General features: G+C 44.9%; 1 protein-coding gene and 1 pseudogene across 2 annotated transcripts in view; one reads left to right on the forward strand and one right to left on the reverse strand.

Annotated features, from left to right (window-relative positions):
- The first annotated feature begins 370 nt into the window (after nucleotides 1–370).
- KCNAB1 (potassium voltage-gated channel subfamily A regulatory beta subunit 1) overlaps nucleotides 371–23,188 on the forward strand; it is a 228,950-nt gene continuing 206,132 nt past the window's right edge. For both annotated transcript variants that reach the window (XM_003416135.4, XM_023555364.2), the window contains exon 1: nucleotides 371–945. In XM_003416135.4, coding sequence (XP_003416183.1) covers nucleotides 725–945 — 221 coding nt within the window. In that variant the 5' untranslated portion in view covers nucleotides 371–724. The remainder of the gene's footprint in view (nucleotides 946–23,188) is intronic.
- Nucleotides 20,989–21,769, reverse strand: LOC135228581 (small ribosomal subunit protein uS3-like; annotated as a pseudogene).

Consider the following 23,188-nt stretch of genomic DNA (forward strand, 5'->3'; position numbering starts at 1 on the left):
GAGCTCCTTAAAGGGACCTCCCCGCGCCGCCCTGCAGCTGCAAAACCGTGCCAGGCGGGCTCAGCACCCAGCAACGGGCTAGGATGAGCGGGGAGGGGTCCTGAGGAGCCCCTGGGTCCTCCCCGAGCAGGGCAGGGAGGGAGCTGGTGGCCCGAGTGGATGGAGACCACCGGCCCCCGGAGGGCGGCTCGTGATTAGCTGCTGGGGCCGCTGGGCGCGCCTGCAGCCTCCTGCCCGAGGTCCGGAAGGTGCTGAAGCGCGTCCTGCGGGCGCCTGCGGGTCTGGGTCCTCGGCCAGAGGCCAGTGCGCATTCGGACACGGCGGACAGGCCAGCGGGGCTGCGCGCACTCAGCGGGGAAGCTCAGCCAGCTGCCGCCGAAGCCTCCGACTGCGTGCACTTGGCCGTGTGAGCCGCGGAGACGCTGCCCGGGAGGACTGGCGAGGCTGCTCTGCGTCCCAGCGGCGGTGACAACTTCGGGGCTGGCGGTGGACTTCCCTCGGTCCCCGGGACGCCGTCCTGCACCGCAGCCGCTCCGGCCACTTTGCCGGCTCCGAAGTCAGCCGCGAGGGCTCCCCGGAAGGCACCCCAGCGAGGGGGAGCAAAAGCCAAGCCAACCCACTGCCGTTGAGTGGATTCCCAGCAGCCCGACGCCCCATTGCCCAGCCTCCGCGGTCGCCTGTGTTCTGGGGGTCTCCGGGGGACCGCGCGCTGCCGGGGGAAGCAATGCAAGTCTCCATAGCCTGCACAGAGCACAATTTGAAGAGTCGGAATGGTGAGGACCGACTTCTGAGCAAGCAGAGCTCCGCCGCCCCCGGTGTGGTGAACGCAGCCCGGGCCCGGTTCCGCACGGTCGCTATCATCGCGCGCAGCCTGGGGACCTTCACCCCTCAACACCACATTTCTCTCAAGGAGTCCACCGCGAAGCAGACTGGCATGAAATATAGGTATGGATGTAAGATCCCCTCTGCCCGATGTGTGTGCTATTACAGGGCAGGGGAGACAGGTCCTCGGTTATGTCAGGGACTTATCCTTTGGTGGGTTGCTTAATTCAGAATTCTCAGGTGTTTCTAAAATAGCTCCTTAGGAAAGTGGAAAACCCCAGGGCTCTGTGTGTGTGTGTGTGTGTGTGTGTGTGTGTGTGTTCAGGATTTTAAAAAATGTGGCCCATTTGGTATATTCTAAAGTGCCATGAAAACCTTAGGAACTGTATAAATTCCAACCTACAACTGCCAGAAACTGGTATTTGGATCAAGGCAGTTTTCAGCAGCAAAGGTATTTGTCCTACTTTGTGGTACAGACTGGAGTTTCTGTGGTTATGCTATAAAAATAGTTTTTGATTTCCTATTGCACTCATTTATAGTTTCAAAGACCAAGGCAAGGATTGCTCTCCAAAGCTTTTAAGGAAGTTTTGTTGCAAGAAGAAATGCCTATCACGGTAAATTGGGTGGAACGCTGCCATCCTTAAACTATAAACTACCACTTGAAATAGGATGCAGACCTTCTTGTGAGCTATGGAGGAAAAAGTCAATTGTGGTGGGGCAGCTAGTTCCTCATGGATTTTTAAACTCCTTTGTTGTTTTCCATAGTTGGAAATATTCCTGTTAATAGCTGAGGCCTTCTTTAATAGGCAATAACTTGAATTTCTTAAGGAGAAAATTTCATTTTTCGGTTGCCTGGCTCCTGCCTTCTCATTAGATCTGCTTTGCACCAACCCTTCCTGACTTTATGTCAACCTGCTGTACGTCTAGTTTCTAAAAGTGCTTGAGAACGTAGAGAGGAAGCTTAGGGTGCATCTTCCAAAGGCTTTGGTTACTCTCGTTTGCAGACGTGATTTTGTCAGTTATTTACATGTACCATCTCTCGTCTTTGTTAAAGGAGCCCTGGTGGCTCAGTGGTTAAAGGGCCGCCGATTGGACCCCACCAGCCGCTCCAAGGGGGAAAGATGTGGCAGTCTGCTGCCATAAAGATTTCAGCCTTGCAAGCCCTACGGGGCAGTTCTACTCTGTCCTGTACAGGGTGGCTATGAGTTGGAATCGGCTGATGGTAATGGGTTTTTTTTTTTGTTTGTTTGTTTGTCTTTGTTAGGGACCAGGTTTTACGATAGAAGAAACTTAATACAATTAAAATAATGTACACCTCAGACTTTGTGTTGACTATGTGGGGTTTCTGAAATACACATTTAAACCAATTTCTATTAAAGCTGCTCTTGAAAAAGGTTTTCTGCAGACTCATGGGAAAGCTTCCCATTGCAAAAAAGTTCAGCACTATCGCTTTGATGTATGTCTGAGCCATTAAGAAAGAAAGCCCTTGAGTGGGGAAAAAATAAAGCAAAACACGTAGCCAAAGCTCTCTTCCCCAACTGCAGTACAAATTCAAGCAGCCTGATCCAGTCAACTGGCTGAAGTGTCAGCAGCGTGAGTATGTCTGCTTTCCTGATTGTCCTGTGATGGAGACTGGGGCCACACAATGACAGGTCTCTAAATGAGACTGCAGTCTTGAGTGCATTGGCACTGTGTACTGCTGGTGGCATGGCACACACCCAGCTCCTGGCCGGGTGGGCACTGCGCTCACTCTGTGGGAGACGGTGTGGAGCTGCTGGCTGCCTGGGCAGGGCTCCGGGGGTGGGACCCTGCAGACTTGAGACAGGTAACGGACGTGGCTTCAGTTGTGGCCTCGAACATTTCAACACCACACCCCTCATTTTGAGGGTAGAGTTTCACAGTTGCTTGTGGATCATTGTGTGACAGGAGTTTGGTCTTACAAGAGCTGGCAGAAGCCAGCTTTCCATTAAGACTTCATTGGTAATACTCGAAGCTCAGCTCGGCTCTGACGGTCACTGCTTCTGTTTTTTTAGAAAGCTCAGTGCTCTAGAAAAATTCACTGGAGCATCATTCATTCCTGGCTGCTACGGGCAGCTCCTCTCTGACAAATAGTTACCCATCTGGAGCCTTAAGTATACTTTGAGTTATTTGTTGTTTGTGGTAACGCAGCAAGATGCCTCTTCCCCGCAACTTCTCTTATTCTGCAGCCCCCACCACTGACAGGCAGGTGGCTTTCTGTGCGTGTTAGTGTGACCTACCCCTGCCTCTCTCAACGCTCAGAGTAACCTTAATGAAGGATATGATGCGATTACAGCAAATGAGCACTACAGCGTTTTTAGGGTTGGAGAGAGAGAGCTATACACTTTGCCAAAAATGGTAGAAATATTTTTATTAGACAAATGAGTCTTTTCTTTGGCATTGATGGTACTAAAATATGATGGACTGTTTATTAATGATAGAAAATAGCAAAAAAAAAAGAAAAGAAAAAGAAGAATCCTATAGAATGGGGGAGGTGATTAGTGTGGGCGAACAACCTGGATTATGTCTGGAGAAGCCAGGATGGAAAGTTAGGGGCTAAGTGTGGCTGTAATAACATTCTCATCCTCGAAAACGGTTTCCAGAAGCAGAGCTTAATCTAGGATCCGTGAACTCGTATAAGATCAAACTGCCTGAAATTGTAAAATGCTGTCTTTTTGTGTGTTTTTCTGAGGAGAGGGTTCATAGCTTTTATCAGAATCCCGAAAACATCTACAACTTAAAAGTTGTCAAAAACCAGTGTTGTAGTGTGAAGAAGTGTTCATTTAGTTAACAAATATTAATTAATTAACCAGAAACCCAGCTGGAAATGGGCATACAAAATGCAGAAACCAGACCAGGTTTGGGACTTGCATTCAAGTTGAGGAAACAGACCATAAACAAGAAAACAAATAAATGATAGAATTATCTATTGTGACATCTTATGAAGGCTGTGATTTGGGGGGCAATAGTGGTTGGGTCATGTCGGGGCCAACTTAGTTTACCCATTTTGAGTGTACTGGCTCTGCTTCCACTTCAGTTCCAAGCTCAGGGGTTGCATCCATCCATGTGTGCCACCCACTTTGCTATCCCAAGGGCTTCTTTCAGGTTCCAACTCCGCTGTTCTGGTTCTACCTGGCAGCTGAGGACCCACTTAAAACCCCAATAACTGAGCAGAATGCCTTCTCACATATAATACCTGTGGTTTTTAAAGCCCAACTGAAATCACAGCCCAAGGATACTCTCCATTCACCAGGAAGCCATGAACATGGGGTCTTAAAAACCAAAACCAAACCCACCACCATCGAGTCGATTCCGACTCATAACGAACCTATAGGACAGAGTAGAGCTGCCCCATAGAGCTTCCAAGGAGCACCTGGTGGATTTGAACTGCCGAACTTTTGGTTGGCAGCTGTGGCTCTTAGCCATTATGCTACCCGGGGCGGGGGAGGGGGTTGGTCTTGAAGGGATTGATATACGACTGTGCAAGGCATTTGAACTCTGAAAGAATAAAATGCTCGATGTTGCCTCAACGTTGTGCAAGACTCTTGCATAAAATTGGCTACTTTTCAAGGCTAAGAAATTAAAGAAACAAACACTAGAGTAATACTGTTGACATGCTGGTGTCAGGCCCGAAGAACAAGATGCCACCTGCTGTTTATCCTGAGAGCTGTCCTGTACGTAGATAATAAACCGAAGAACAAGATCCCACCTGCTGTTTATCCTGAGAGCTATCCTGTACGTAGATAATAAACCGAAGAACAAGATCCCACCTGCTGTTTATCCTGAGAGCTATCCTGTACGTAGATAATAAACCGAAGAACAAGATCCCACCTGCTGTTTATCCTGAGAGCTATCCTGTACGTAGATAATAAACCGAAGAACAAGATCCCACCTGCTGTTTGTCCTGAGAGCTATCCTGTACGTAGATAATAAACCGAAGAACAAGATCCCACCTGCTGTTTGTCCTGAGAGCTATCCTGTACGTAGATAATAAACCGAAGAACAAGATCCCACCTGCTGTTTATCCTGAGAGCTGTCCTGTACGTAGATAATAAACCGAAGAACAAGATCCCACCTGCTGTTTATCCTGAGCAGTCCTGTACGTAGATAATAAACCGAAGAACAAGATCCCACCTGCTGTTTATCCTGAGAGCAGTCCTGTACGTAGATAATAAACCGAAGAACAAGATCCCACCTGCTGTTTATCCTGAGAGCTATCCTGTACGTAGATAATAAACCGAAGAACAAGATCCCACCTGCTGTTTATCCTGAGAGCTATCCTGTACGTAGATAATAAACCGAAGAACAAGATCCCACCTGCTGTTTATCCTGAGAGCTATCCTGTACGTAGATAATAAACCGAAGAACAAGATCCCACCTGCTGTTTATCCTGAGAGCAATCCTGTACGTAGATAATAAAGCACCGTTCAGCTTCTTAGAGTTTTTACAGTTGTGCTTGGCAATAGACGTGAGTTTCTTTGTTTTAATTTTTCTTGGGTCTCTAATCTCAGAGTTGATCACACCACGTTAGAACTTGGCACACACTCTGCAACCGTACTTAGAGGTGTGTGCCTTACAGATTTAGGCACATACATGAGCCTGTCATCCTAAGAGGTCAGATCACTCGGACCAGCAGGCCAGTTTCCTTAGCTGTGTTTGTTCATCTTAGCCAACTTTTTAGAATGACCTGACTCCTGGTGTTTTACACAACCTCAGTGCTTTTGACATTCAGATTTTAGTACATTCGAACTGATAAACTACCCACCCTGTTTTGAAATTGCCACTCTAGTTCTAGAACAGTTTGAATATTGATGGATCCAGTTACGTTGAGAAAAAATTTGCAATCTATACATTCACGTCAATATAAACATCATGCTGTATACAAAAAAAAAAAAAAAAACGCACTACCAATAGAGTCGATTCTGATCCTAGCCACCCCAAGGCTGTAAATCTTTCTGGGAGCAGACTGCTATAACTTTGGCCCATGGAGCCCTTGGTAGTTTTGAACCGCTGATCTTTGGGTTAGCAGTCGAATGCTTTAACCACTGTGCTACCAGGGCTCCTTTAGTGCTGTGTAGTTACATAAAACATGCTTGGAAATTCTTAAGAGAATCCTTTGTAAGAAGCAATGTTGTCTGAACAATAATCTTTAAATCCCTCTAAAAAAAACTCTTTCATTTTTTAGGTTAGCCACGCTTTACCATTTTTGTCATCTTATTTTTAAGCTTATTTTGAAATAATTATGGATTCACAGGAATTTCAAAAAAAAAAAAAAAAAAGAAAGTCCATAGAGTTTTTGCGTACCTCTAATCCATAGCATCTTGCGTAGCTCTGGCGCAATATCAAAACCAGCAAACTGACGCTAGTACAACCCGCAGAGCTTATTCACTTTCCACCAGGTGTGCTTGTATCCATTGGGGTGTGTGTGCCTGTGCGGTTTTGTCATATGTATAGATTTTTGTGAGCACCACCACAATCAAGATATGGAATTGTTCCCACACCCCGGGGCTCCCTCATGCCACCCCTTTGTAGTCACACCCACCCCTTTCCTCCAGTCCCTGACTCTTGGCAACAACTAGTTGGTTCTCCATCTCTGTAATTTTATTATTTGGAGAATGTTATATAAATGCAGTGATAGATTATGTAACCTTTTGAGGTTGGCTTTTTTTTTGTCCATTCAGCATAATTCCCCGGCAATCCATTGAAGTAGACATGTTTATCAATAGTTTGTTTCTTTTTATTGTTGGGTAGTATTCCGTGGTATGGGTGTACCACAGTGTATTTAGCCATTCATCTGTCGAAGGGCATTTGGGTTGTTGTCATCATTATTTTTAACACTTATCAGATGCCTTCAGATTATGTCATGATCCCTACATCCCTATAATGGCACTCAGTAGCTCAGTAGCTTCATGTCAGCCAGTCCCTCATGGTCTGACTTTCATCACCCTTTCCGGGTGCCACTCTTTGTTCCCTTTCTACCTTCCACCTCATGCTTTATTGTAAGGAACTACTTGAGAGAGAACGGCTTGCAGAGCCTTGACCCCTCTTTTTTTCATGCCTCTGTATCGTTTTCCACGCTGGTCTCTCTACCCTGGAATTCTCCTACCCCTCTTGAGCAGCCCAGCAAACTACCATGCATCTTTCAACACCCAACTTTAGCATGACTTTCTTTATGAAACCTCCCCTGCCTCCACCCCATGTAACATTACATACTTGCTCTGTAATGCCTTAACTGCACCTGCTTCTTCTGTTAGGGACAGGATGGCATCCATTAACATCTGTGTCTTCCCCATTGTATGTGAGCGGCTTAAAGTCTGGACCTGATTCCACTTTGTAACCACAGGCACTAACTAGCATAGGACATGTAATAGCAACCCAGTAAACACCTTGAAAACGATGACTGCACGTATGGAACACTGTACTAAGTGCTAGGGGTAGCAGTTGCGAGTGGTTTGAATCTATACCTTTTCCTCAGGTGTGTTGCATACCACCTTCCTTGTTTTCCACTTCACTGGGACGCACGTGTTCATTGCCTGGTCCTTTTGCCTGCTTCTTGCACCTAATTATCATAATTAAAATTTCTATCAGGACAGGGCCCACCATTACCAGGGAACTCTGTTCCGATAATAGTTCCTTGATGTGAAAACAATATTAAACTTCCTGGCCCCCCCTTAATATGATTCAATGAAAGAAAACATAAAGATGATTACTTTTGTCTAAATAGCCCATTTAAATGCCAAGTAAAAATAAAACTCTACTGCTGGATCAGAAACAAGCAAGCAAGCAAAAAAAAAGAAAAAAGTTTACCATCCAGCATGGCAGGATATCTACACAAAAGGTGGCATATGTTAGAGATTTGAGGGATAGCTATTGCTGCAGTTTGGGGAGCCATCATTTACTGGGGGCTGTGGGACTCAGACAGAGCCCTGGTGGTGCAGTGGTTAAGAGCTTGGCTACTAACCAAAAGGCTGGCAATTCCAATCCACCAGTGCTCCTTTGAAACCCTATGGAGCATTTCTACTCTGTTCTGTAGGATTGCTATTAGTTGGAATTGACTTGATGGCAACGGGTTTGGTTTTTTTTTACAGGTGAGAGTCAGGGAGCAGTTTCATGGGAAAGGCGAGTGAAGTTGGATATTGAGAGGAGGAGGAGACCAGACTGCAGCCAGGGGAACAGCGAGACCCAAAGGCTGTGCATGGAGTGTTTGAGAAGTAAGGCACTGCCCAGAGGGTTTGTGCAGGGAAGTGGTGAGAGAGAATCTCGTTGAGGTAGAGAGGGGTCCAGCTACGGCACCTTGGAGACCAGGGTAAACCACTTCGACATAAGGTGAGCCTCAGCAGTGAGGGAACCATCAAGGATTTTTGACAGTGTGTCTGGTTACAACATTCTGTTAAGAAATGCTTAATCTGCAAGTTGTTCCAAAATTTTTTTAAGTTTGAAATAAACTAATTTCTGTTGAATTCCATAGCACGCTCTGTTTTCCTATGGAGAATCAAGTCTACATAGAACCAGGGCTTCAGACAGGTTCATTCTGGTTCAAACCCCTGCTGAGAACTTGCATTTCCACCCCGGATATACTGAATCCGAATCTACAGTTCAACAAGATTCCCAGGTGATTCTTATGTATGATGAATTTTGAGAACCACTGCTCTGCCAACAGTTCTCAGTCGGTTGCTAACCAGCAGCGTCAGCATCACCTGGGAACTTGTTAGAAATGGGAATTCTCAGCAGAGGTTGAAACCAGTTCAAAACCCCACCCACAGGCGCCTCAGACCAGACCCCTTTCCGTGCCATGCCTCTCTCAGCCTCCGTGGAAAAGCACACATCTCTCCCATCCACTGTGCTTCACCTCCCACGAATGGTGGGCAGATTTTGAACCACAGCTATTGAAGTGAAAGATCAATCTTGTCAGTCAATTACGTAAAAGGAACTGAGTGTGTGTGTGAGTGTGTGTGTGAGTGTGTGTGTGTGCTTGCGAGCCTCCAAATGGGGCAAAGTGGGAGAAATTAGGTGGGCTAAAGAGGAGGAAGAGGAAAAGAGCCAGCTGTGTGCCATGTATCAAATAGAAATATTTGATTTTAGCCCAGCAAAGAGAACAGCTTGGTTATTTAAAATGCCAAATTATTATATTATTTTTTTTTAGATAAAAACCCCTTGTTGTTTCCACTGCTATCTCTAGGCATGGGCTTTCCTCTCTGCCTCAAAGCAAAATGGTGAGGATGAGGAGGTGGAGATACCTTCCTAAAAGTTAGCTGCTGATTCAATCTCGTAGACTTTATTCCACCTCTGCAAGGCACCGTCAGAAGTCTGGCATCCATGGGATGGTGAGAAAATGGTAGGAGGGGAGGGAGCCTGCCGGAAGTTGTTGGGGAAACTCTGTTCTAGTTCCTTGACTCTGGAAATGTGTGTGAGAGAGAGAAAAAGAAAGAGAGAGAGAGATGCTTAGTGCTGGGAATACTAAGACCCAGGAGCCCCCAGCAGTGGCTTGTCTGCCAGCCTCAGTCTTCAGTTTGTTGCTGCCGGTGCAGGTGGGTGGAGCTGCTAGACCCAAGTCCCCTAAGTGACCCTCTTTAGAAATTCTTTTTAAAAGAAATTTCTGCAAAAATTTGAACTTACGGCAACTTGGCAAATGTTCTGAGAGAAGGACAAAAAAAAAAAAAAATCACATGCAAAAGGGAAATCTCATTCACAGATTTCACTTCGGTTTTTCAAATTCATTAGTATATCATTCACGTATCAATTCATGAATTGTATGAGATTTGCGTCTAGTGAATCTGCTCAAAATATAGGAAGGACCCTTAATTTCTTTGACTATTTCTGAAAAATACCCTTTATGAGAAGAGTTAAAATCACAAGCCCAATTCATGCTTTTCATTTGAGAATTTCAAAGCCAGTCAGATACATAGCCGTTAGACTAATAAAAAAATGATTCCATGTTGCAAATTAACTGTGTCGTATGCTTAAAGAGCATTTTTTTCTCACTGTTTTCCCACTCTTTTCACAGTTAGGAAAGGTGATAAAGGGTGAAGAATCTAAGACAAAAGTCTTATATTTCTATTCCAATACAGGGAGTTATTAATAACGTGTAATCACTAGAAACGAGCGAGTTTGTGGCAGGGCGTGAGCACTGGGGGAAACCGAGGTGTTCACTGTTTGATACAGAACGTTCAGTTCCTTGATGAGATTCACTCAGGGAGCTGATGGGAGCCCAGAGGCCCAACTCAGATCTCCCGACTCTACGGGCGGAGTTTCTTACATTCCTTTAGGTTCCACGTGGCAGGTTCTTGGTTATGGCCCGTTTCTCAATGCCGGAAAGAATCACAGTGTGTGGAAGTCTTCTTGCTTGGTTCTGGACAATTCCCCTCTCCATATCTGCACAGTCAGCAGCTCAAGCTTTTATCTCAAGCAGCAGCAAAGCCCTGCTGTGCACAGAGAGAGCCAGATCAGCTTTCTCTGCCTCCCAGGGAACGATGAGGACCTCGACGTGTTCCCATGGCGGCTCTCTACTTGTACAGGCTCCAAAGCCAGATGTAAATTAGCGTCGGGATGATAGTGGGCTTGGCGTCCCAGCCTCTAAAAGAGATTAGGCTGAGAGCTTGCTCCTGAAAGTCAGAATCAAAATACATTGAAAAACCCTCGTGGCAGGCTGACGTTCAGCTGCTCCCGGTGGACACCAAATCAGAAGCCCAGCGGTGAATCCTGCCTTGGAATGCACAGCTAGGGAGGACTCACAGGCCATCTGGTCCGGCGCTCATGAGAAATCTGCCCTGTTTTTTCCAGTTTGCACTGTGTGGCAACTACTTGTAAAGCCCCCTGAAGAAACATTGTGTAATCTCCTTTCATGGCAGTCAGGAAAAAAAAAAAAGTGGCTCTTTCTTCTAAGAATCAGCCGTTCATTAGGTTCTCTAATTCTCAGAGGAAGCAATAAAGTAAGGACTTTTAGAATTTTCCGCTAATAGTCAAGTCAGGGAGGAAAAGGAAGAGAGCAGATTGAGGGACAAGAAGCCCGAGACACAGCAGTGAGGCAGGGGGCAACCCCAATGTCAGGTTGACTACCTGGGAAGGGGAGACTCCTCCCTATTCTGGTTTCACACCTGCTCACCTGGACTGAAACTTCTGCTGCTGAAGCATCCAAGAGTAAAAACCTATTTCACCATTACAAACTCCCTTCTCGCCACCGACGTGGGTCCTTTTAAAGCTGTATTTGAAGCTTCTTGGCCTGCTCTCGACTGAGATGAACGTGAGCTAGCTATGACTTCCTGCCTCCTAAGGCTGCCAGTACTTGAAAACCATTGCTACAGCTCAGCTTCCTGGTTTCCAAGATGGCCCCAGTTCTTGGCTCCTGGATTGCCGTTTCTGATCCCAACTGTAGTTATGAGTCTCATTTAAATGCTCTGTAAGGTGACTGTATCTGCTTCTAGTCATCCAGCGCTGGATACGATTCCAAGTAAATGTTATCACTGTTGTTGTTAGGTGCCGTCGAGTCGGTTCCGACTCATAGCGACCCCGTGCACGACAGAACGAAACACTGCCCGGGCCTGCGCCATCCTTACAATCGTTGTTATGCTTGAGCCCATTGTTGCAGCCACTGTGTCAATCCACCTCGTTGAGGGTCTTCCTCTTTTCCTCTGACCCTGTACTCTGCCAAGCATGATGTCCTTCTCCAGGGACTGATCCCTCCTGACAACATGTCCAAAGTGTGTAAGACGGAGTCTCGCCATCCTTGCCTCTAAGGAGCATTCTGGTTGTACTTCTAAGACAGATTTGTTTGTTCTTTTGGTAGTCCATGGTATACTCAATATTCTTCGCCCACACCACAGTTCAAAGGCATCCATCAGTCTTCCTTATTCATTGTCCAGCTTTCACATGCATATGAGGCGATTGAAAATACCATGGCTTGGGTCAGGGGCACCTTAGTCTTCAGGGTGACATCTTTGCTTTTCAACACTTTAAAGAGGCCCTTTGCAGCAGATTTACCCAATGCAATGTGTCTTTCATTTCTTTACTGCTGCTTCCATGGGTGTTAATTGTAGATCCAAGTAAAATAAAATCCTTGACAACTTCAATCTTTTCTGCATTTGTCATGATGTTGCTTATTGGTCCGGTTGTGAGGATTTTTGTTTTCTTTATGTTGAGGGGCATCAGAATTGGAGGAAGCCTCATTACCAGCTTGCATTATGCAGACGACACAACAGAATAGTAGGATTGTCTTATAACAGAAACGTATTCTGTCCTTTTATTTGCGTTGCGTGGCCATGATTACCGTTTTATCAGGAAAAATTTTCTTTTTCTTTCTAATATTTTGAGCCAATCTTTGAAAAGCTGCTGTGAAACATTTTTTTTTAATTCCTATTTGTTGGAATAACAGGAACTAACAGTGCTGATGCGTAACAACTCGTATGAGATCATCAGCTCTAAGGTTATAACGGTGACAGCTGAAGTCTCTTGGGTTAAAGACATATGAAAAGGTCAAATCTGACGCATAGTTTTTAATGGCAGTTGAGTATCCAGATAGAAAAATGAACAGCTTTTAATGTGATTAATTTACCTTCTGTCATACTTTTACAGAGTTTTTTTTTTTTTTTTTTTTTTAATTTACCAGGTTTAAATATAAGGCAACTGGACATGACTAGTAATATTAACAGGAAAGAGATTCTGTATCGGCAGTTAACATCTTCCGGGAAAGTGTCCCCGGAGGGGCTTGACTGTAGGAAGTTGCACACATAGAGCTCTCCATGATGAGTTTGCGTCTATGGGGAGGCCCATCTGCGTGAACAGAGAGCTCTTTTCCTGAGGAACACATGCTAATAAAGCACCCTCTTTTTCATTTCTTTGCAATTAGCTGCCAACTTAAACTTGGTTTTTATGTTATGGAGTTTTTGGTTGTTAGTGTCTTTGGTCTGAGACCACAGCAGCAAGCTCGTTACAGACATCAGCTTCATAAATAGCATAGCTACAATGCATGCTCAGTGAGATGGATCGACACAGTGGCTGCAACAGTGGGCTCAAACGTAGCAAGGATTGTGAGGATGGTGCAGGACCAGGCAGTGTTTCTTTCTGTTGTATGTAGGGTCGCTATGAGTCAGAACCAACTCGACCGCACCTGACAACAACATCACAACGAATGCCACTTCTCTGCCAGCTGAAGAACCAGAAGAGCTCCTTTAAGGCATTGGAAGCAAAGAGGCCTTCTGACTCACAGCTGCTGTTTCCTACCTCCCCACACACAGCCCTTCTGCATTACGATGTCTTTACACTTACTGAAACACTGGAAATGCATAGAAGAAAGCTTCAGGGTCTGATCCCAGAGGCTTCTCATAGTGATGGAAAACATATTTGTTCAGTTTTTAATGAAGAGCAAATAAGAGAAGTACCATAAAAAGACTCAAGTAGAAACAGGGAGTTGAGAAATTCATGGCCCAACATATGACTTCTCTGTCAATAATGACTTTTTTTTTTCATTTCCAAGGGAGAGCATTCAGGTTTCAGCTTCACACAAATACGGTTTTCCCAGAAGCTGTCTTCTGGAGATCAGAAGGCTCTGTTTTCTTAGTCCATAAAAACGGGGTAATTCTTTATTCAGAGAAGCAAGTGTACGTGTGGCTGAAGCCTCCAGGTTCTACGAGATCTTTCCTGGGGGTTTCAGAAGGACCCTTCTGTGAGCCTGCTTCAAAACAAGAGGTGATATAAAAGGGGATACAGCCAAGTATCCTTAAGAAGCAAAGCTGGAAATTTTATACCATGCAAACATGTTATGTGAGAGAGGGGAGAGTTAAAGGAACCCAGGGTATCAAGCACTACAGCCTCATCACTTTCTGTGGAACCTAAGACTTGCTGGGTGAGGTAAGACAGAAGGAATGACGGGGTCATTGAAAAGGCAGGGCACTGGGGATTTTCTCCATGCAAGTCTACGTCTTGAGTTTTAAATCAGAAGTAAAAATTCCCACTTATAGTGTGTGGTGCCAGTGTGATGAAGTTTAAATAGTTTTTATCTTGGCCGTGATTATAATGGCAGCTACTGCCTGAGTCTGCTCAGCTTCCGAAAGCCCTTCAGTGCAGTGCCGACTAAGAGTGTCTTTTTCTGATTCATTTTGCTTCCGAGGACTAAGTGGAAATTAGTGAACACTAATGGAAAATCAGTGGATAGCATAAAGAACCAAGCTGCAATTAAAATACCCCTGCTCAACAAAATCCATATCTGCTTCAGAATTTCATGACTGCAACCAGTGGGATATGAGGCTCTGACTCATCCCTAGTGCCTGGGGAGGTGGGAGCCCAGGAGCACAGCCTTTCCTGCTAATGTACGCATATGTGAGGCTCTGTGCACCACTTATCACACTACCTCACCCTCCCCTGAGACTCAGCCTGTCCTGGCTGTGTTAATGTTGTCATAATGGTGCAGTGGAGGAGGAAAGAAGGAGTTTCCTGGAAGGATGTGAAATTCTTTTCCTGAACCCTTCTATCAAATATTATTCCCTAGAAGCCATTAGATTGGCCTGTCATTTTATTTTAATCGCAGAGAAGCTTTGATTCTTATTCATAAAACTGATACATATTTTGACCCACATTCTCAGAGGTGTTCAATCTGATGCAGCTTTCCTCCGTGAAGCTTTGTGCCCGATACCAATAGAAGAAATGTTCTTCTTTGCACTGACTTCCAAAGACATACAGCTCCTCTATCGCTGCTGAGAATATCAGATTTATATTTTTGATCTCAAACCATTTAAATCTATATACTCTCTCTTGGCATGCTAGCAAAAAGCACCAGATTGCACCCAATTTGGAGAAAAATATTAGTAGCTGCAGATCAAAGTGGGTTAGACAAAAACATTCACTGGTAATTCAGAAATCGGGACAGGCAAGAGTTAAAACTCCACGTTGGCCTGTTACAGCATCTCTTGTAGTCAGATAGTGTGCCTTAGAGGCTCCAAGGGAGGCAATGCTTGGGTAACAGGGAAGTGACCCCTCTGGAGCCTTGCTGATTTGTAAACTACTAAGTCACTCTGAACAATAGAGCTGGGATGCAAAGCATGGGTTAGAATGCAACGGTGGAGGAAGTCATTCCGGGAAGGAATGGGAGAGGACTGTCGAAGCACCCACCCCTCACAGGGCTAGACAGCTCTACATGTATTTCCAACTCTGTAGTATCATCTCTGTCTACACAGGAGAGTGTATTCAGAGCCAAGAGCGTATACCAAGCCCCCGTAATAGTACAGCGAGGGCAGGACACAGAATGCTACCAACATTCTAACTCAGGAAAGACGTTTTCCTTGGACCTCATTCCAATACAACAATGCCAACGTTGATTCATGCTGACAGCAGAAAAGACGTGGGCCTAGACTGTGCTTGTTTTGTGACGGAACTACGTTGGAGACAGAGTTTTACAGAAGACAAATACTAATTATCAGGATGTCTGAATAACGTTCTTTGCCACTAAAATCTTTCTTTATGCTGATTGCCTCATGTAAACATTTAAATGAAGGAATTGAAAATAATTCGTAGGATTTTTATTCTTGAGAAAAACTCTGAAAGGGGATAGCAAGTAGTGATACACCCTTTTTCAGTTAGAGTAACTGGGGTGTAAAACAGAACCTTAATGATATATTGTGCAACCTAAAATATTGGACGTTTGGTTTCAATTCTAAGTTCAGACAGCTTCTGGTCTTCTCTACCTTATAAACCCATTGCCGTAGAGTTGATTCCAACTGATAGTGACCCTATAGGACAGAGTAGAACTGCCCCATAGGGTTTCCAAGGAGTGGCTGGTGGATTCGAACTGTTGACCTTTTGGTAAGTAGCTGAGGTCTTAACCAATTCCCAACCAGGGCTCCACTTTGCCTTATAGTGACCATTATATGTTTATGCCAATGATGATACAGTTAGGATTTAAAGAAATATAATGTTGGCAAATAGTGTTTCTGGGCAAAGTTGTATTTTCCCTTGTTGGCTTGAGGCAGTGAATGGTCCAGGTGTTTGATGCCCCTCATCATTATCCACTCAGAAAACCAGGGCAGAGCAGGACCTGGGCGGTGAGTGCATGCTGCTTAGGTGCTCAGGGCTGATCCCAGAATCCACAGGCTGATGGAAGATTCAGCAGCCTTTACATTTATTTTTGGTAGTTTAAACTGTTAGGAATTTGCCTCAAGGAGGGGAATAAGTGCGTTTTCAGGTGTTAATAGGTAAATTTATATCTATCCCAAGGAAACCCGTTGCCGTCGAGTCAGTTCTGACTCATAGTGACCCTATAGGACAGAATAGAACTGCCCATAGGGTCTCCAAGGAGTGGCTGGTGGATCTGAACTGCTGATCTTTTGGATAGCAGCCAAGTGCTTAACCACAGCATCATCAGAACTCCCTATCCCAAGGAGGTGACAGATACTTTAAAGGTGATTTTTTGGCAAGTATTCATAAAAAAAAATTTTTTTTTTTATTCATACACATTTGGTCCAGCAAGTTGTGCGCGTGTGTGTATGTGCATGTGCGAGTGTGTTTAAGGCGCACACGGAACATGGGATGGTAGAGGTGAGCGGCTGCTGGGAGCATGGTGTAGCAGTTAAGAGGACTACAGCATCACCTTACCTGTTGCTTTACTTGAATTCTCCGAGCCCCAGTATCTGTAATACTTTTTTGTTGTTGATAGCTGCCGTCGAGTCAGTCCCGATTCGCAGGGACTCCATGCACAGTGGACCAAACACTGCCTTGTCCTGCTCTGTCCCCATGGTGGGTTAGGGATCAGACCATGGTAATCTGCAGGGCGTTCAATGGCTGACTTGTGGAAGTAGGTCACCAGGCCTTTGTTCCTAGCCTGGAAGCTCCGCTGACAACTGTTCAGCATTATAGCACCATGCAAGCCGCCAGTAACAGAAGGGTGTTGAAGGATTGTGTTGTACTACCATACCATCCAGTGCGAACTTAATTCTCCAGCCGACTTGTTCTTTTCAGTTTCATGATGAGTCTTCTTTCCGTTGAGTAGTAATTCTGTCTGCTTTTGACCTTGGCTGCTGAAGAGCCTGACTTATCCTTGTTGTCCTCCAAATTATTCTACCCAAAAGGCTGGAAACCAATGGTTATACACAGTTTCTGTTAGATCTACTTACACCCAGCCTAGTTCCAGAAAAGAATTTCAGGTGAGACCCCAAATTGCATAGATTGCAAGAGAAAAGAAAGCTAAAATGACAAGGTGAACTCAGGAATTAAGGACACTTGTAACTCTTTGACCTGTTGGTCAAACCCTAAAGAGTCTGCATGCCCTCGAGAAATGTCTGCTGACCTTGCATTGCTCTGTTTGAAAAGAGGAAAGTGCAGCCGTGTACAGGGTCTTGCTCAAGTCTTCCTTTTTGTTGGTTTTCTGCTAAGAATGTGGATCTGTCTAAGGTGGTGATTCCTGAGTCATCATTTGATCCTTTACAAATAGGGAGGCAATGAAAGTAAGGTGGTTTGTAAAATCACGTGCCCTGTAGTTGTAAACAGACTATGTCTGCTTGCAAACTATACTCTTAGGGGGAATTATTTGTACTGATAAATAGTATCTACTTGTTCCTATCGATCAATTAACAAAAATGATACAATTCCGGAACTCTGCCAATGACTGGAGTTTTGAGTATTGAGCAGAATGTGACCCACAGGTGGAGCTGGCTGAGTGTCCCCTCTGTGGCACACCTGGTCACTTGGGTCTTCTTGCAGTGGCTCCAGTGACCTGAGCATCCGAATCCCCCAGCGCCGAGGCAGCAGGGCCACCTGAGGCCCCAACTCCAGGTCCACTCACTTCAGCCTGCGAAGAGCTACCACATTTTCTTCGGAGAAGCACACACAGAAGAAGGGGTTCTTCTGGTTTGGTTGCGCTGTGTGAGTGTTTGGTGAGACCATTTGAAAGACAGTGATGTGTGGTTCTCCCTGCGTCTCCCTTTGCTTCGTTGATTCCTTTTAAGCAAGTAGCTTGTGCTTTCTTTTTTGCAGAAATTGTGGACAATGGATTCTCACTTTTGCTTCCAAAAGCGTAAGCCCATTGAAGAGTCAGGTTTGAGGGAAAAGGCGTTTCCCTGATTAAGCTGAGATTCTGGATGGTTGGAGAGTGGGAGATCTGTGGGTCCCTGGAGCCTTGCTCATGGTAGGATCCCAGAGGGAACGGACCTGTGGTATCTGAGAAACTGGGTCCCCACCCAGGAGTTCCCAACTCTCCCAAGATCTGTGAAGCCCCCTGTGTGGTTTGAAAGGAGCGGAGTCAAGGACTGTGTGGGCTGGGGCAAACACTGTCTCTTTCCTAAGAGTGGACAGATGACTGATGATTTGAAGAGTTCCCAGATGCCTCGGGAGTGTGGGGCCCTGGGATCTTGGCCCAACCCCAGCAACATGGAAAAAAAAATTGGGCAAATATTGCCCGAGATCAAATTTCCTGTCAGCTTGGCAGGAGGGGTCCCTGACTTGACATTAAGTTAATTTGTAGGCAAAGATTTAAATGCAGTGTTTCTTACATACTTGGATCTGTGGCCTGAGGGTCTTACCTGTTTGGGGTGTATTTTGGAAGGTGGAAAAGGAATGCAGGAAGGACAATCCAGCCATGATTTCAAGGTGGGAAACCAGCCAACTAAAATAAGAGGGAAGAAGATGAGGGCAAATGCTTCATATGACAGACAGGCATGAGCCTCCAGACTTAGCAATGCAGAGACCAGACTGGTATGCCTTTAGAAAAGAGGAAGTCATTTACATGAAAACAGGAGGCTTTTTTAATTCGAAAAAAAATTTTTTCCATCATTTCTTTTCGTTCCATCTTTACTCCCTCTACAAAAATAGAAATTATTTATTAGGTTAAAAATTTCCTTCTGGGACAGACAGAAACTGGAGAAACCCTGAGAGTATGGCCCACCGATACCCTTTTAATTCAGTACTGCAGTCACTCCTGAGGTTCACCGTTCAGCCGAAAATTAGACAGGCCCATAAAACATACAATAGTACATGTAGCTCAACCACATATATGAGACTAAATGGGCACACCAGCCCAGGGGCAAGGACAAGAAGGCAGGAAAACAGGATGAATGGAAATGGGGAACCCAAGGTTGAGAAGGGAAGAGTGTTGACACGTCTCGGGGTTGGCAACCAATGTCACAAAACAGTATGTGTATTAACTGTTTAAGGAGAAACTAATTTGCTCTGTAAATTTCACCTAAAGCACAATAAAAAAAAAAAATTTTTTTTTCCCTTTTACAAGTACACTTATTTTCTCAAAAAAAAAAAAAACAATTAAATGGTCTCCACTCAGGCTTAGAACAAGAGAGAACTTTATTAAAACTGGAGCTGAGTTGGTAGTACAGACCTGAGGGCAAAAAGAAAATCAAGGGCTCTGAATTTGGCCTGGTGTCATTCTGGCCTCTCTGATGGAGGACACCCCGAGGGCCCTCAGAGTATCTCTCGGCCAGAGAAGGAGCTGACGTAAGACTGGGGGAGAGCAGCATGGTCTCAGGGAAGCCATGGACTGACCACATCCTTACTGAAATATCACACACTGTCTGGCCATGATGTAGCAGGAGTTCAAGACAGGGCTTTAATAGTTATCAAACTATCGTGGTGAAAGCTTTCGTTATATTTCATTGTTATTATTCAGAATGAAGCAGGGATTACACAGAGTAAATAATTCCTAGCAGACCATCAGAGTCCCTGGGTAGTGTGAACAGTTAATGTGCTCAGCTGCTAACAGAAAGATGTGTGGTTCCACCCAGAGGCATCTCGGAAGAAAGCCCGGGTGATCTGCTTCCAGAAAACCAGCCACTGAAAACTCTGTGGAGCAGTTTTACTCTGACACACATGGGGTCGCCGTGAGTCGGAGTCAACTCGATGGCAACTGGTTACTGGTTAGCACACCATCATGCTCATAAACATAAGCCCTTAATTAAGGCCAATATGACGTTGAATAAACTGACTTGTTCAACAGACACTTCTTGAACACCTGTTCTGGGCCAGACATTGTCCTTTGTGCTGGGGGTGTGGCAGTGAACAAAATAGAGTCTTTGCCTTTAAAATGCTTACCCTTTAGTACAGGGAGAGAGAAACAAACAAATATTTATTTATAAATGTCTAGCATATCAAGAGTTAATACTCGCTATGAAGATTTTTTTTTTTTTTTATGAAGATAAGCAGATAAGGGGCTGGAGAGAGGTGGATGGTGAGATTTAAATAGGGTAGGCGGGAGTTCTGCGATAACTTTTCATCATGCTGTTGTTGTTAGTTACTGTTGCGTTGGCTTTGATTCATGGTGGCCTTCTGTATAACAGAATGAAACATTGCTTGGTCATGCGCCATCTTCATGATCGTTGGTATGCACGAGCCCATTGTTCTGGCTATTGTGTCAATCCGTCTCCTGGTGGGTTCCTTCATTTTCACTGACCCTCTACCAAACGTGATGTCATTTTCTAGTGATTCATTTTTCGTGATGATGTATACAAAGTAAGTGAGATGAAGTCTCACTGTCCTCGCTTCTAAGGGACATTCTGGTTGTATTTCTTCCAAGACTGATTTGTTCGTTCTTCTTGCAGTCCATGGTATATTCAATATTCTTCACCAACACTGCAGTTCAACTGCACCAGTTCTTCTTCTGTCTTCTCTTTTTATTGTCCAGCATGTGGATGACTTGGGTCAGGCGCGCCTTAGTCATCGAAGTGACATATTTGCTTTTTAATGCTTCTTAAAGGTCTTCTGCAGCAGATTTGCCCAATGCAATACACTGTTTAATCTCTTGACTGTTGCTTTTGGTCATAGACTGGGGTAAAGAGAGGGAGTGAGCCTGTTGGATGTGTCTGGGGGCAGAGCAGTCCAGACCAAGGAAACTGAGTGCAGAGGTGCTGTGTGGGCTTGCTGCATCTGAGGAGCGCTTAGGAGCCTAGTGAGGCTGGAATGGGCCAGCGAGGCAGAGGGCAGCCAGGAGCCTGGTCAGCTGACCACGGTGAGGACTTTGGATTTTCTTCTGGGTGAGGTGGGAACCACTGCAGGGTTTTTTACTGAGGATTGACCTGATCTGACCTAGGTGTTACAAAGATTGCTCAGGTTTCTTGGTGGAGAATAGACTAAAGGGGTAGGAATGGAAGGCCAGAGGCCAGTCAGGAAGATGCAGCGGTCATCTTTGTAAGGATGGGGGTGGCTTGAACTGGGGCTGTAGAGATGGAGGTGGTGAGAAGTGATCAGATTGGGGGTAGTTTTGAAAGTCAAGCTTTTGATGCCAGTGATGAAGTCCTCCTAACATCTGGATCTTCTAACCTGGGGCGGCTCACTATAGTGGTTAGACTTGGATTTTAATCTTCCTCTGACACTTTCACCCTCTTAGGTGCTGGACAAGCTTTCCATCAGTAAAATGAAGGTGATGATAGCGAAGGGGTTGCTGAGAGGATTAAACGAAGTGCTAAGCACAGCACGAATTTAACATGCTAACATTTACATTTTACCGTGTTAATTTTAAGATGCGTCTTACAATCAACATACAGGTTTATTATGGTTGTATTTCTTTATTTTATTTTTAAAAGATTTTATTAAAAGTCTTTACAGAGCAACATCCATGCTCCAGATTCGGTTGTCAGGGAGACCCCATTATGTGGTTTTGGGATGCTGGCTGGGGCCTGGCAGGAGGCTCTGGCTTCCCACCCTTCTGCTCCGAGATGGGGGTGGTGAGTAGGCTCTCATCTTTGGGTTCTGCAATGCTCATGTGGCCAGGCAGGGGCTTCTTAGGGCCAGTCTTACCACTTGGGTCCCAGGGCAGCATGATCTTCACTTTAATGCCCGGCAAACCCTGTCCAAGCAGCACATGGCGTACGGCCGTGTCAAGGTAGTAGTGAACGGGGCCCCCACTTTGGATCATCAGGCCACCCACACATTTCAGGGATTTAGCCCTGTGTCTTCAGAGTTTCCCAGACACCACGACCTCACAGGCCTTTCCCCTACTCTCCATGCTGAACCACAGCCCACCACAGCAGCCCTCTACACAGCGAGCCCTCCCAGGAGTTTCTAACGCAGAGACTCTGCCTGGGCAATGGCACACAGACCTTGGTGGCCACCTGCTCAGCATGGTGCATTCTCCAATTAATGAAGTGTTAGAATTTAGGACATACAGGACATCATCATAAAAATTGGCACACATACGTTTGTTAGCATTTAGAAACAGAATTTAGAATTTATCAGCATTAGCTTTCAAATTTTCACTACAAGTTATTTTTCCCCTTTTGGTTGGGAATCCATTTATTATTCCTTATTTTTCTCTTCGAAAGAGAAAAGCAAAAAAAAAAAAAAATCCCTAAAGTTGCAGAATTGGAAAACAAACATTTCTTTAGGGATGTGGCAGTTTGCTTCTTTCTCACCTAATTCTCTTTGGGTCCATACTGAGTTGCAAACAATAAATCAATATTTTTTAACTAAAAGGTAAGCATTCAATCATAGTATGTTCTATTTCCCAGGCACTAGAAATCTGGATTTTTAAACCCAAATAGTTTGAGTTTTTGGTGAACAGAAAAATGCTGAGCACCATGTAGACACAGCTATAGAGCCTTAGTCCCTGAATGCAGCTGCAGGTCTCTACCCCACAGAGATCACAGGACTCTCTGGATTTTACGCAGCAGTGGGAAGCTACCACACTGCTCCAGCAGGGGCTCCTAGGGTCTGTAGTCCATGTTGTTTTCATGTACCCCATGCAAGTCAACACATCTTTATCTGGTCTCTTTGTTTTATATGCATAGCACTGTGCACAAAGCAAAAGGAATATTAAATACTACTTATTCTCTTTTTTTATTCTTTAAGGCTCATCTCAGCTTTTACCTTATTGGGGAAGCAAGATTTGCCTGCTTAAAACAAATAGAAAACAATGTAGGGTAATATGATATGATATAATATAATATATATAATACATAAGATAGTTTGACCAATAGAATTATAACAATGGATCCTAACTCATGCCATTCTTCTAGTCAGCATCAAAGAGGAAGCAGCTGACCTGTGTATACAACAGGAAGAATGTCTTAGTTACCTAGTGCTGCAATAACAGAAATACCACAAGTGGGTGGCTTTAACAAACAGGAATTTATTCTCTCACAGTCTAGGAGGCTGGAAGTCCAAATTCAGGGTGCTAGCTCTGGGGCATGGCTTTCTCTCTTTGTCAGCTTTGGAGGAAGGTCCTTGTCTTTTCAGAGCTTCTGTCCCGGGGCAGTCTTCACGTGGCTTGGCACCTTTCTTCCCGTCTCTTCTTTTCTCACTTGACTGCATCTTCAATCTCTTTTCTATCTCAAAAGAGATTGACTTAAGATGCGCCCTACGCTAATCCTCTCTTGTTAACTTAACAAAGAAAAAACCCATTCCCAAATGGGATTATAACCACAGG

The sequence above is a fragment of the Loxodonta africana genome, chromosome 23, assembly GCF_030014295.1.
Source record: "Loxodonta africana isolate mLoxAfr1 chromosome 23, mLoxAfr1.hap2, whole genome shotgun sequence".
NCBI lineage: Eukaryota > Metazoa > Chordata > Mammalia > Proboscidea > Elephantidae > Loxodonta > Loxodonta africana.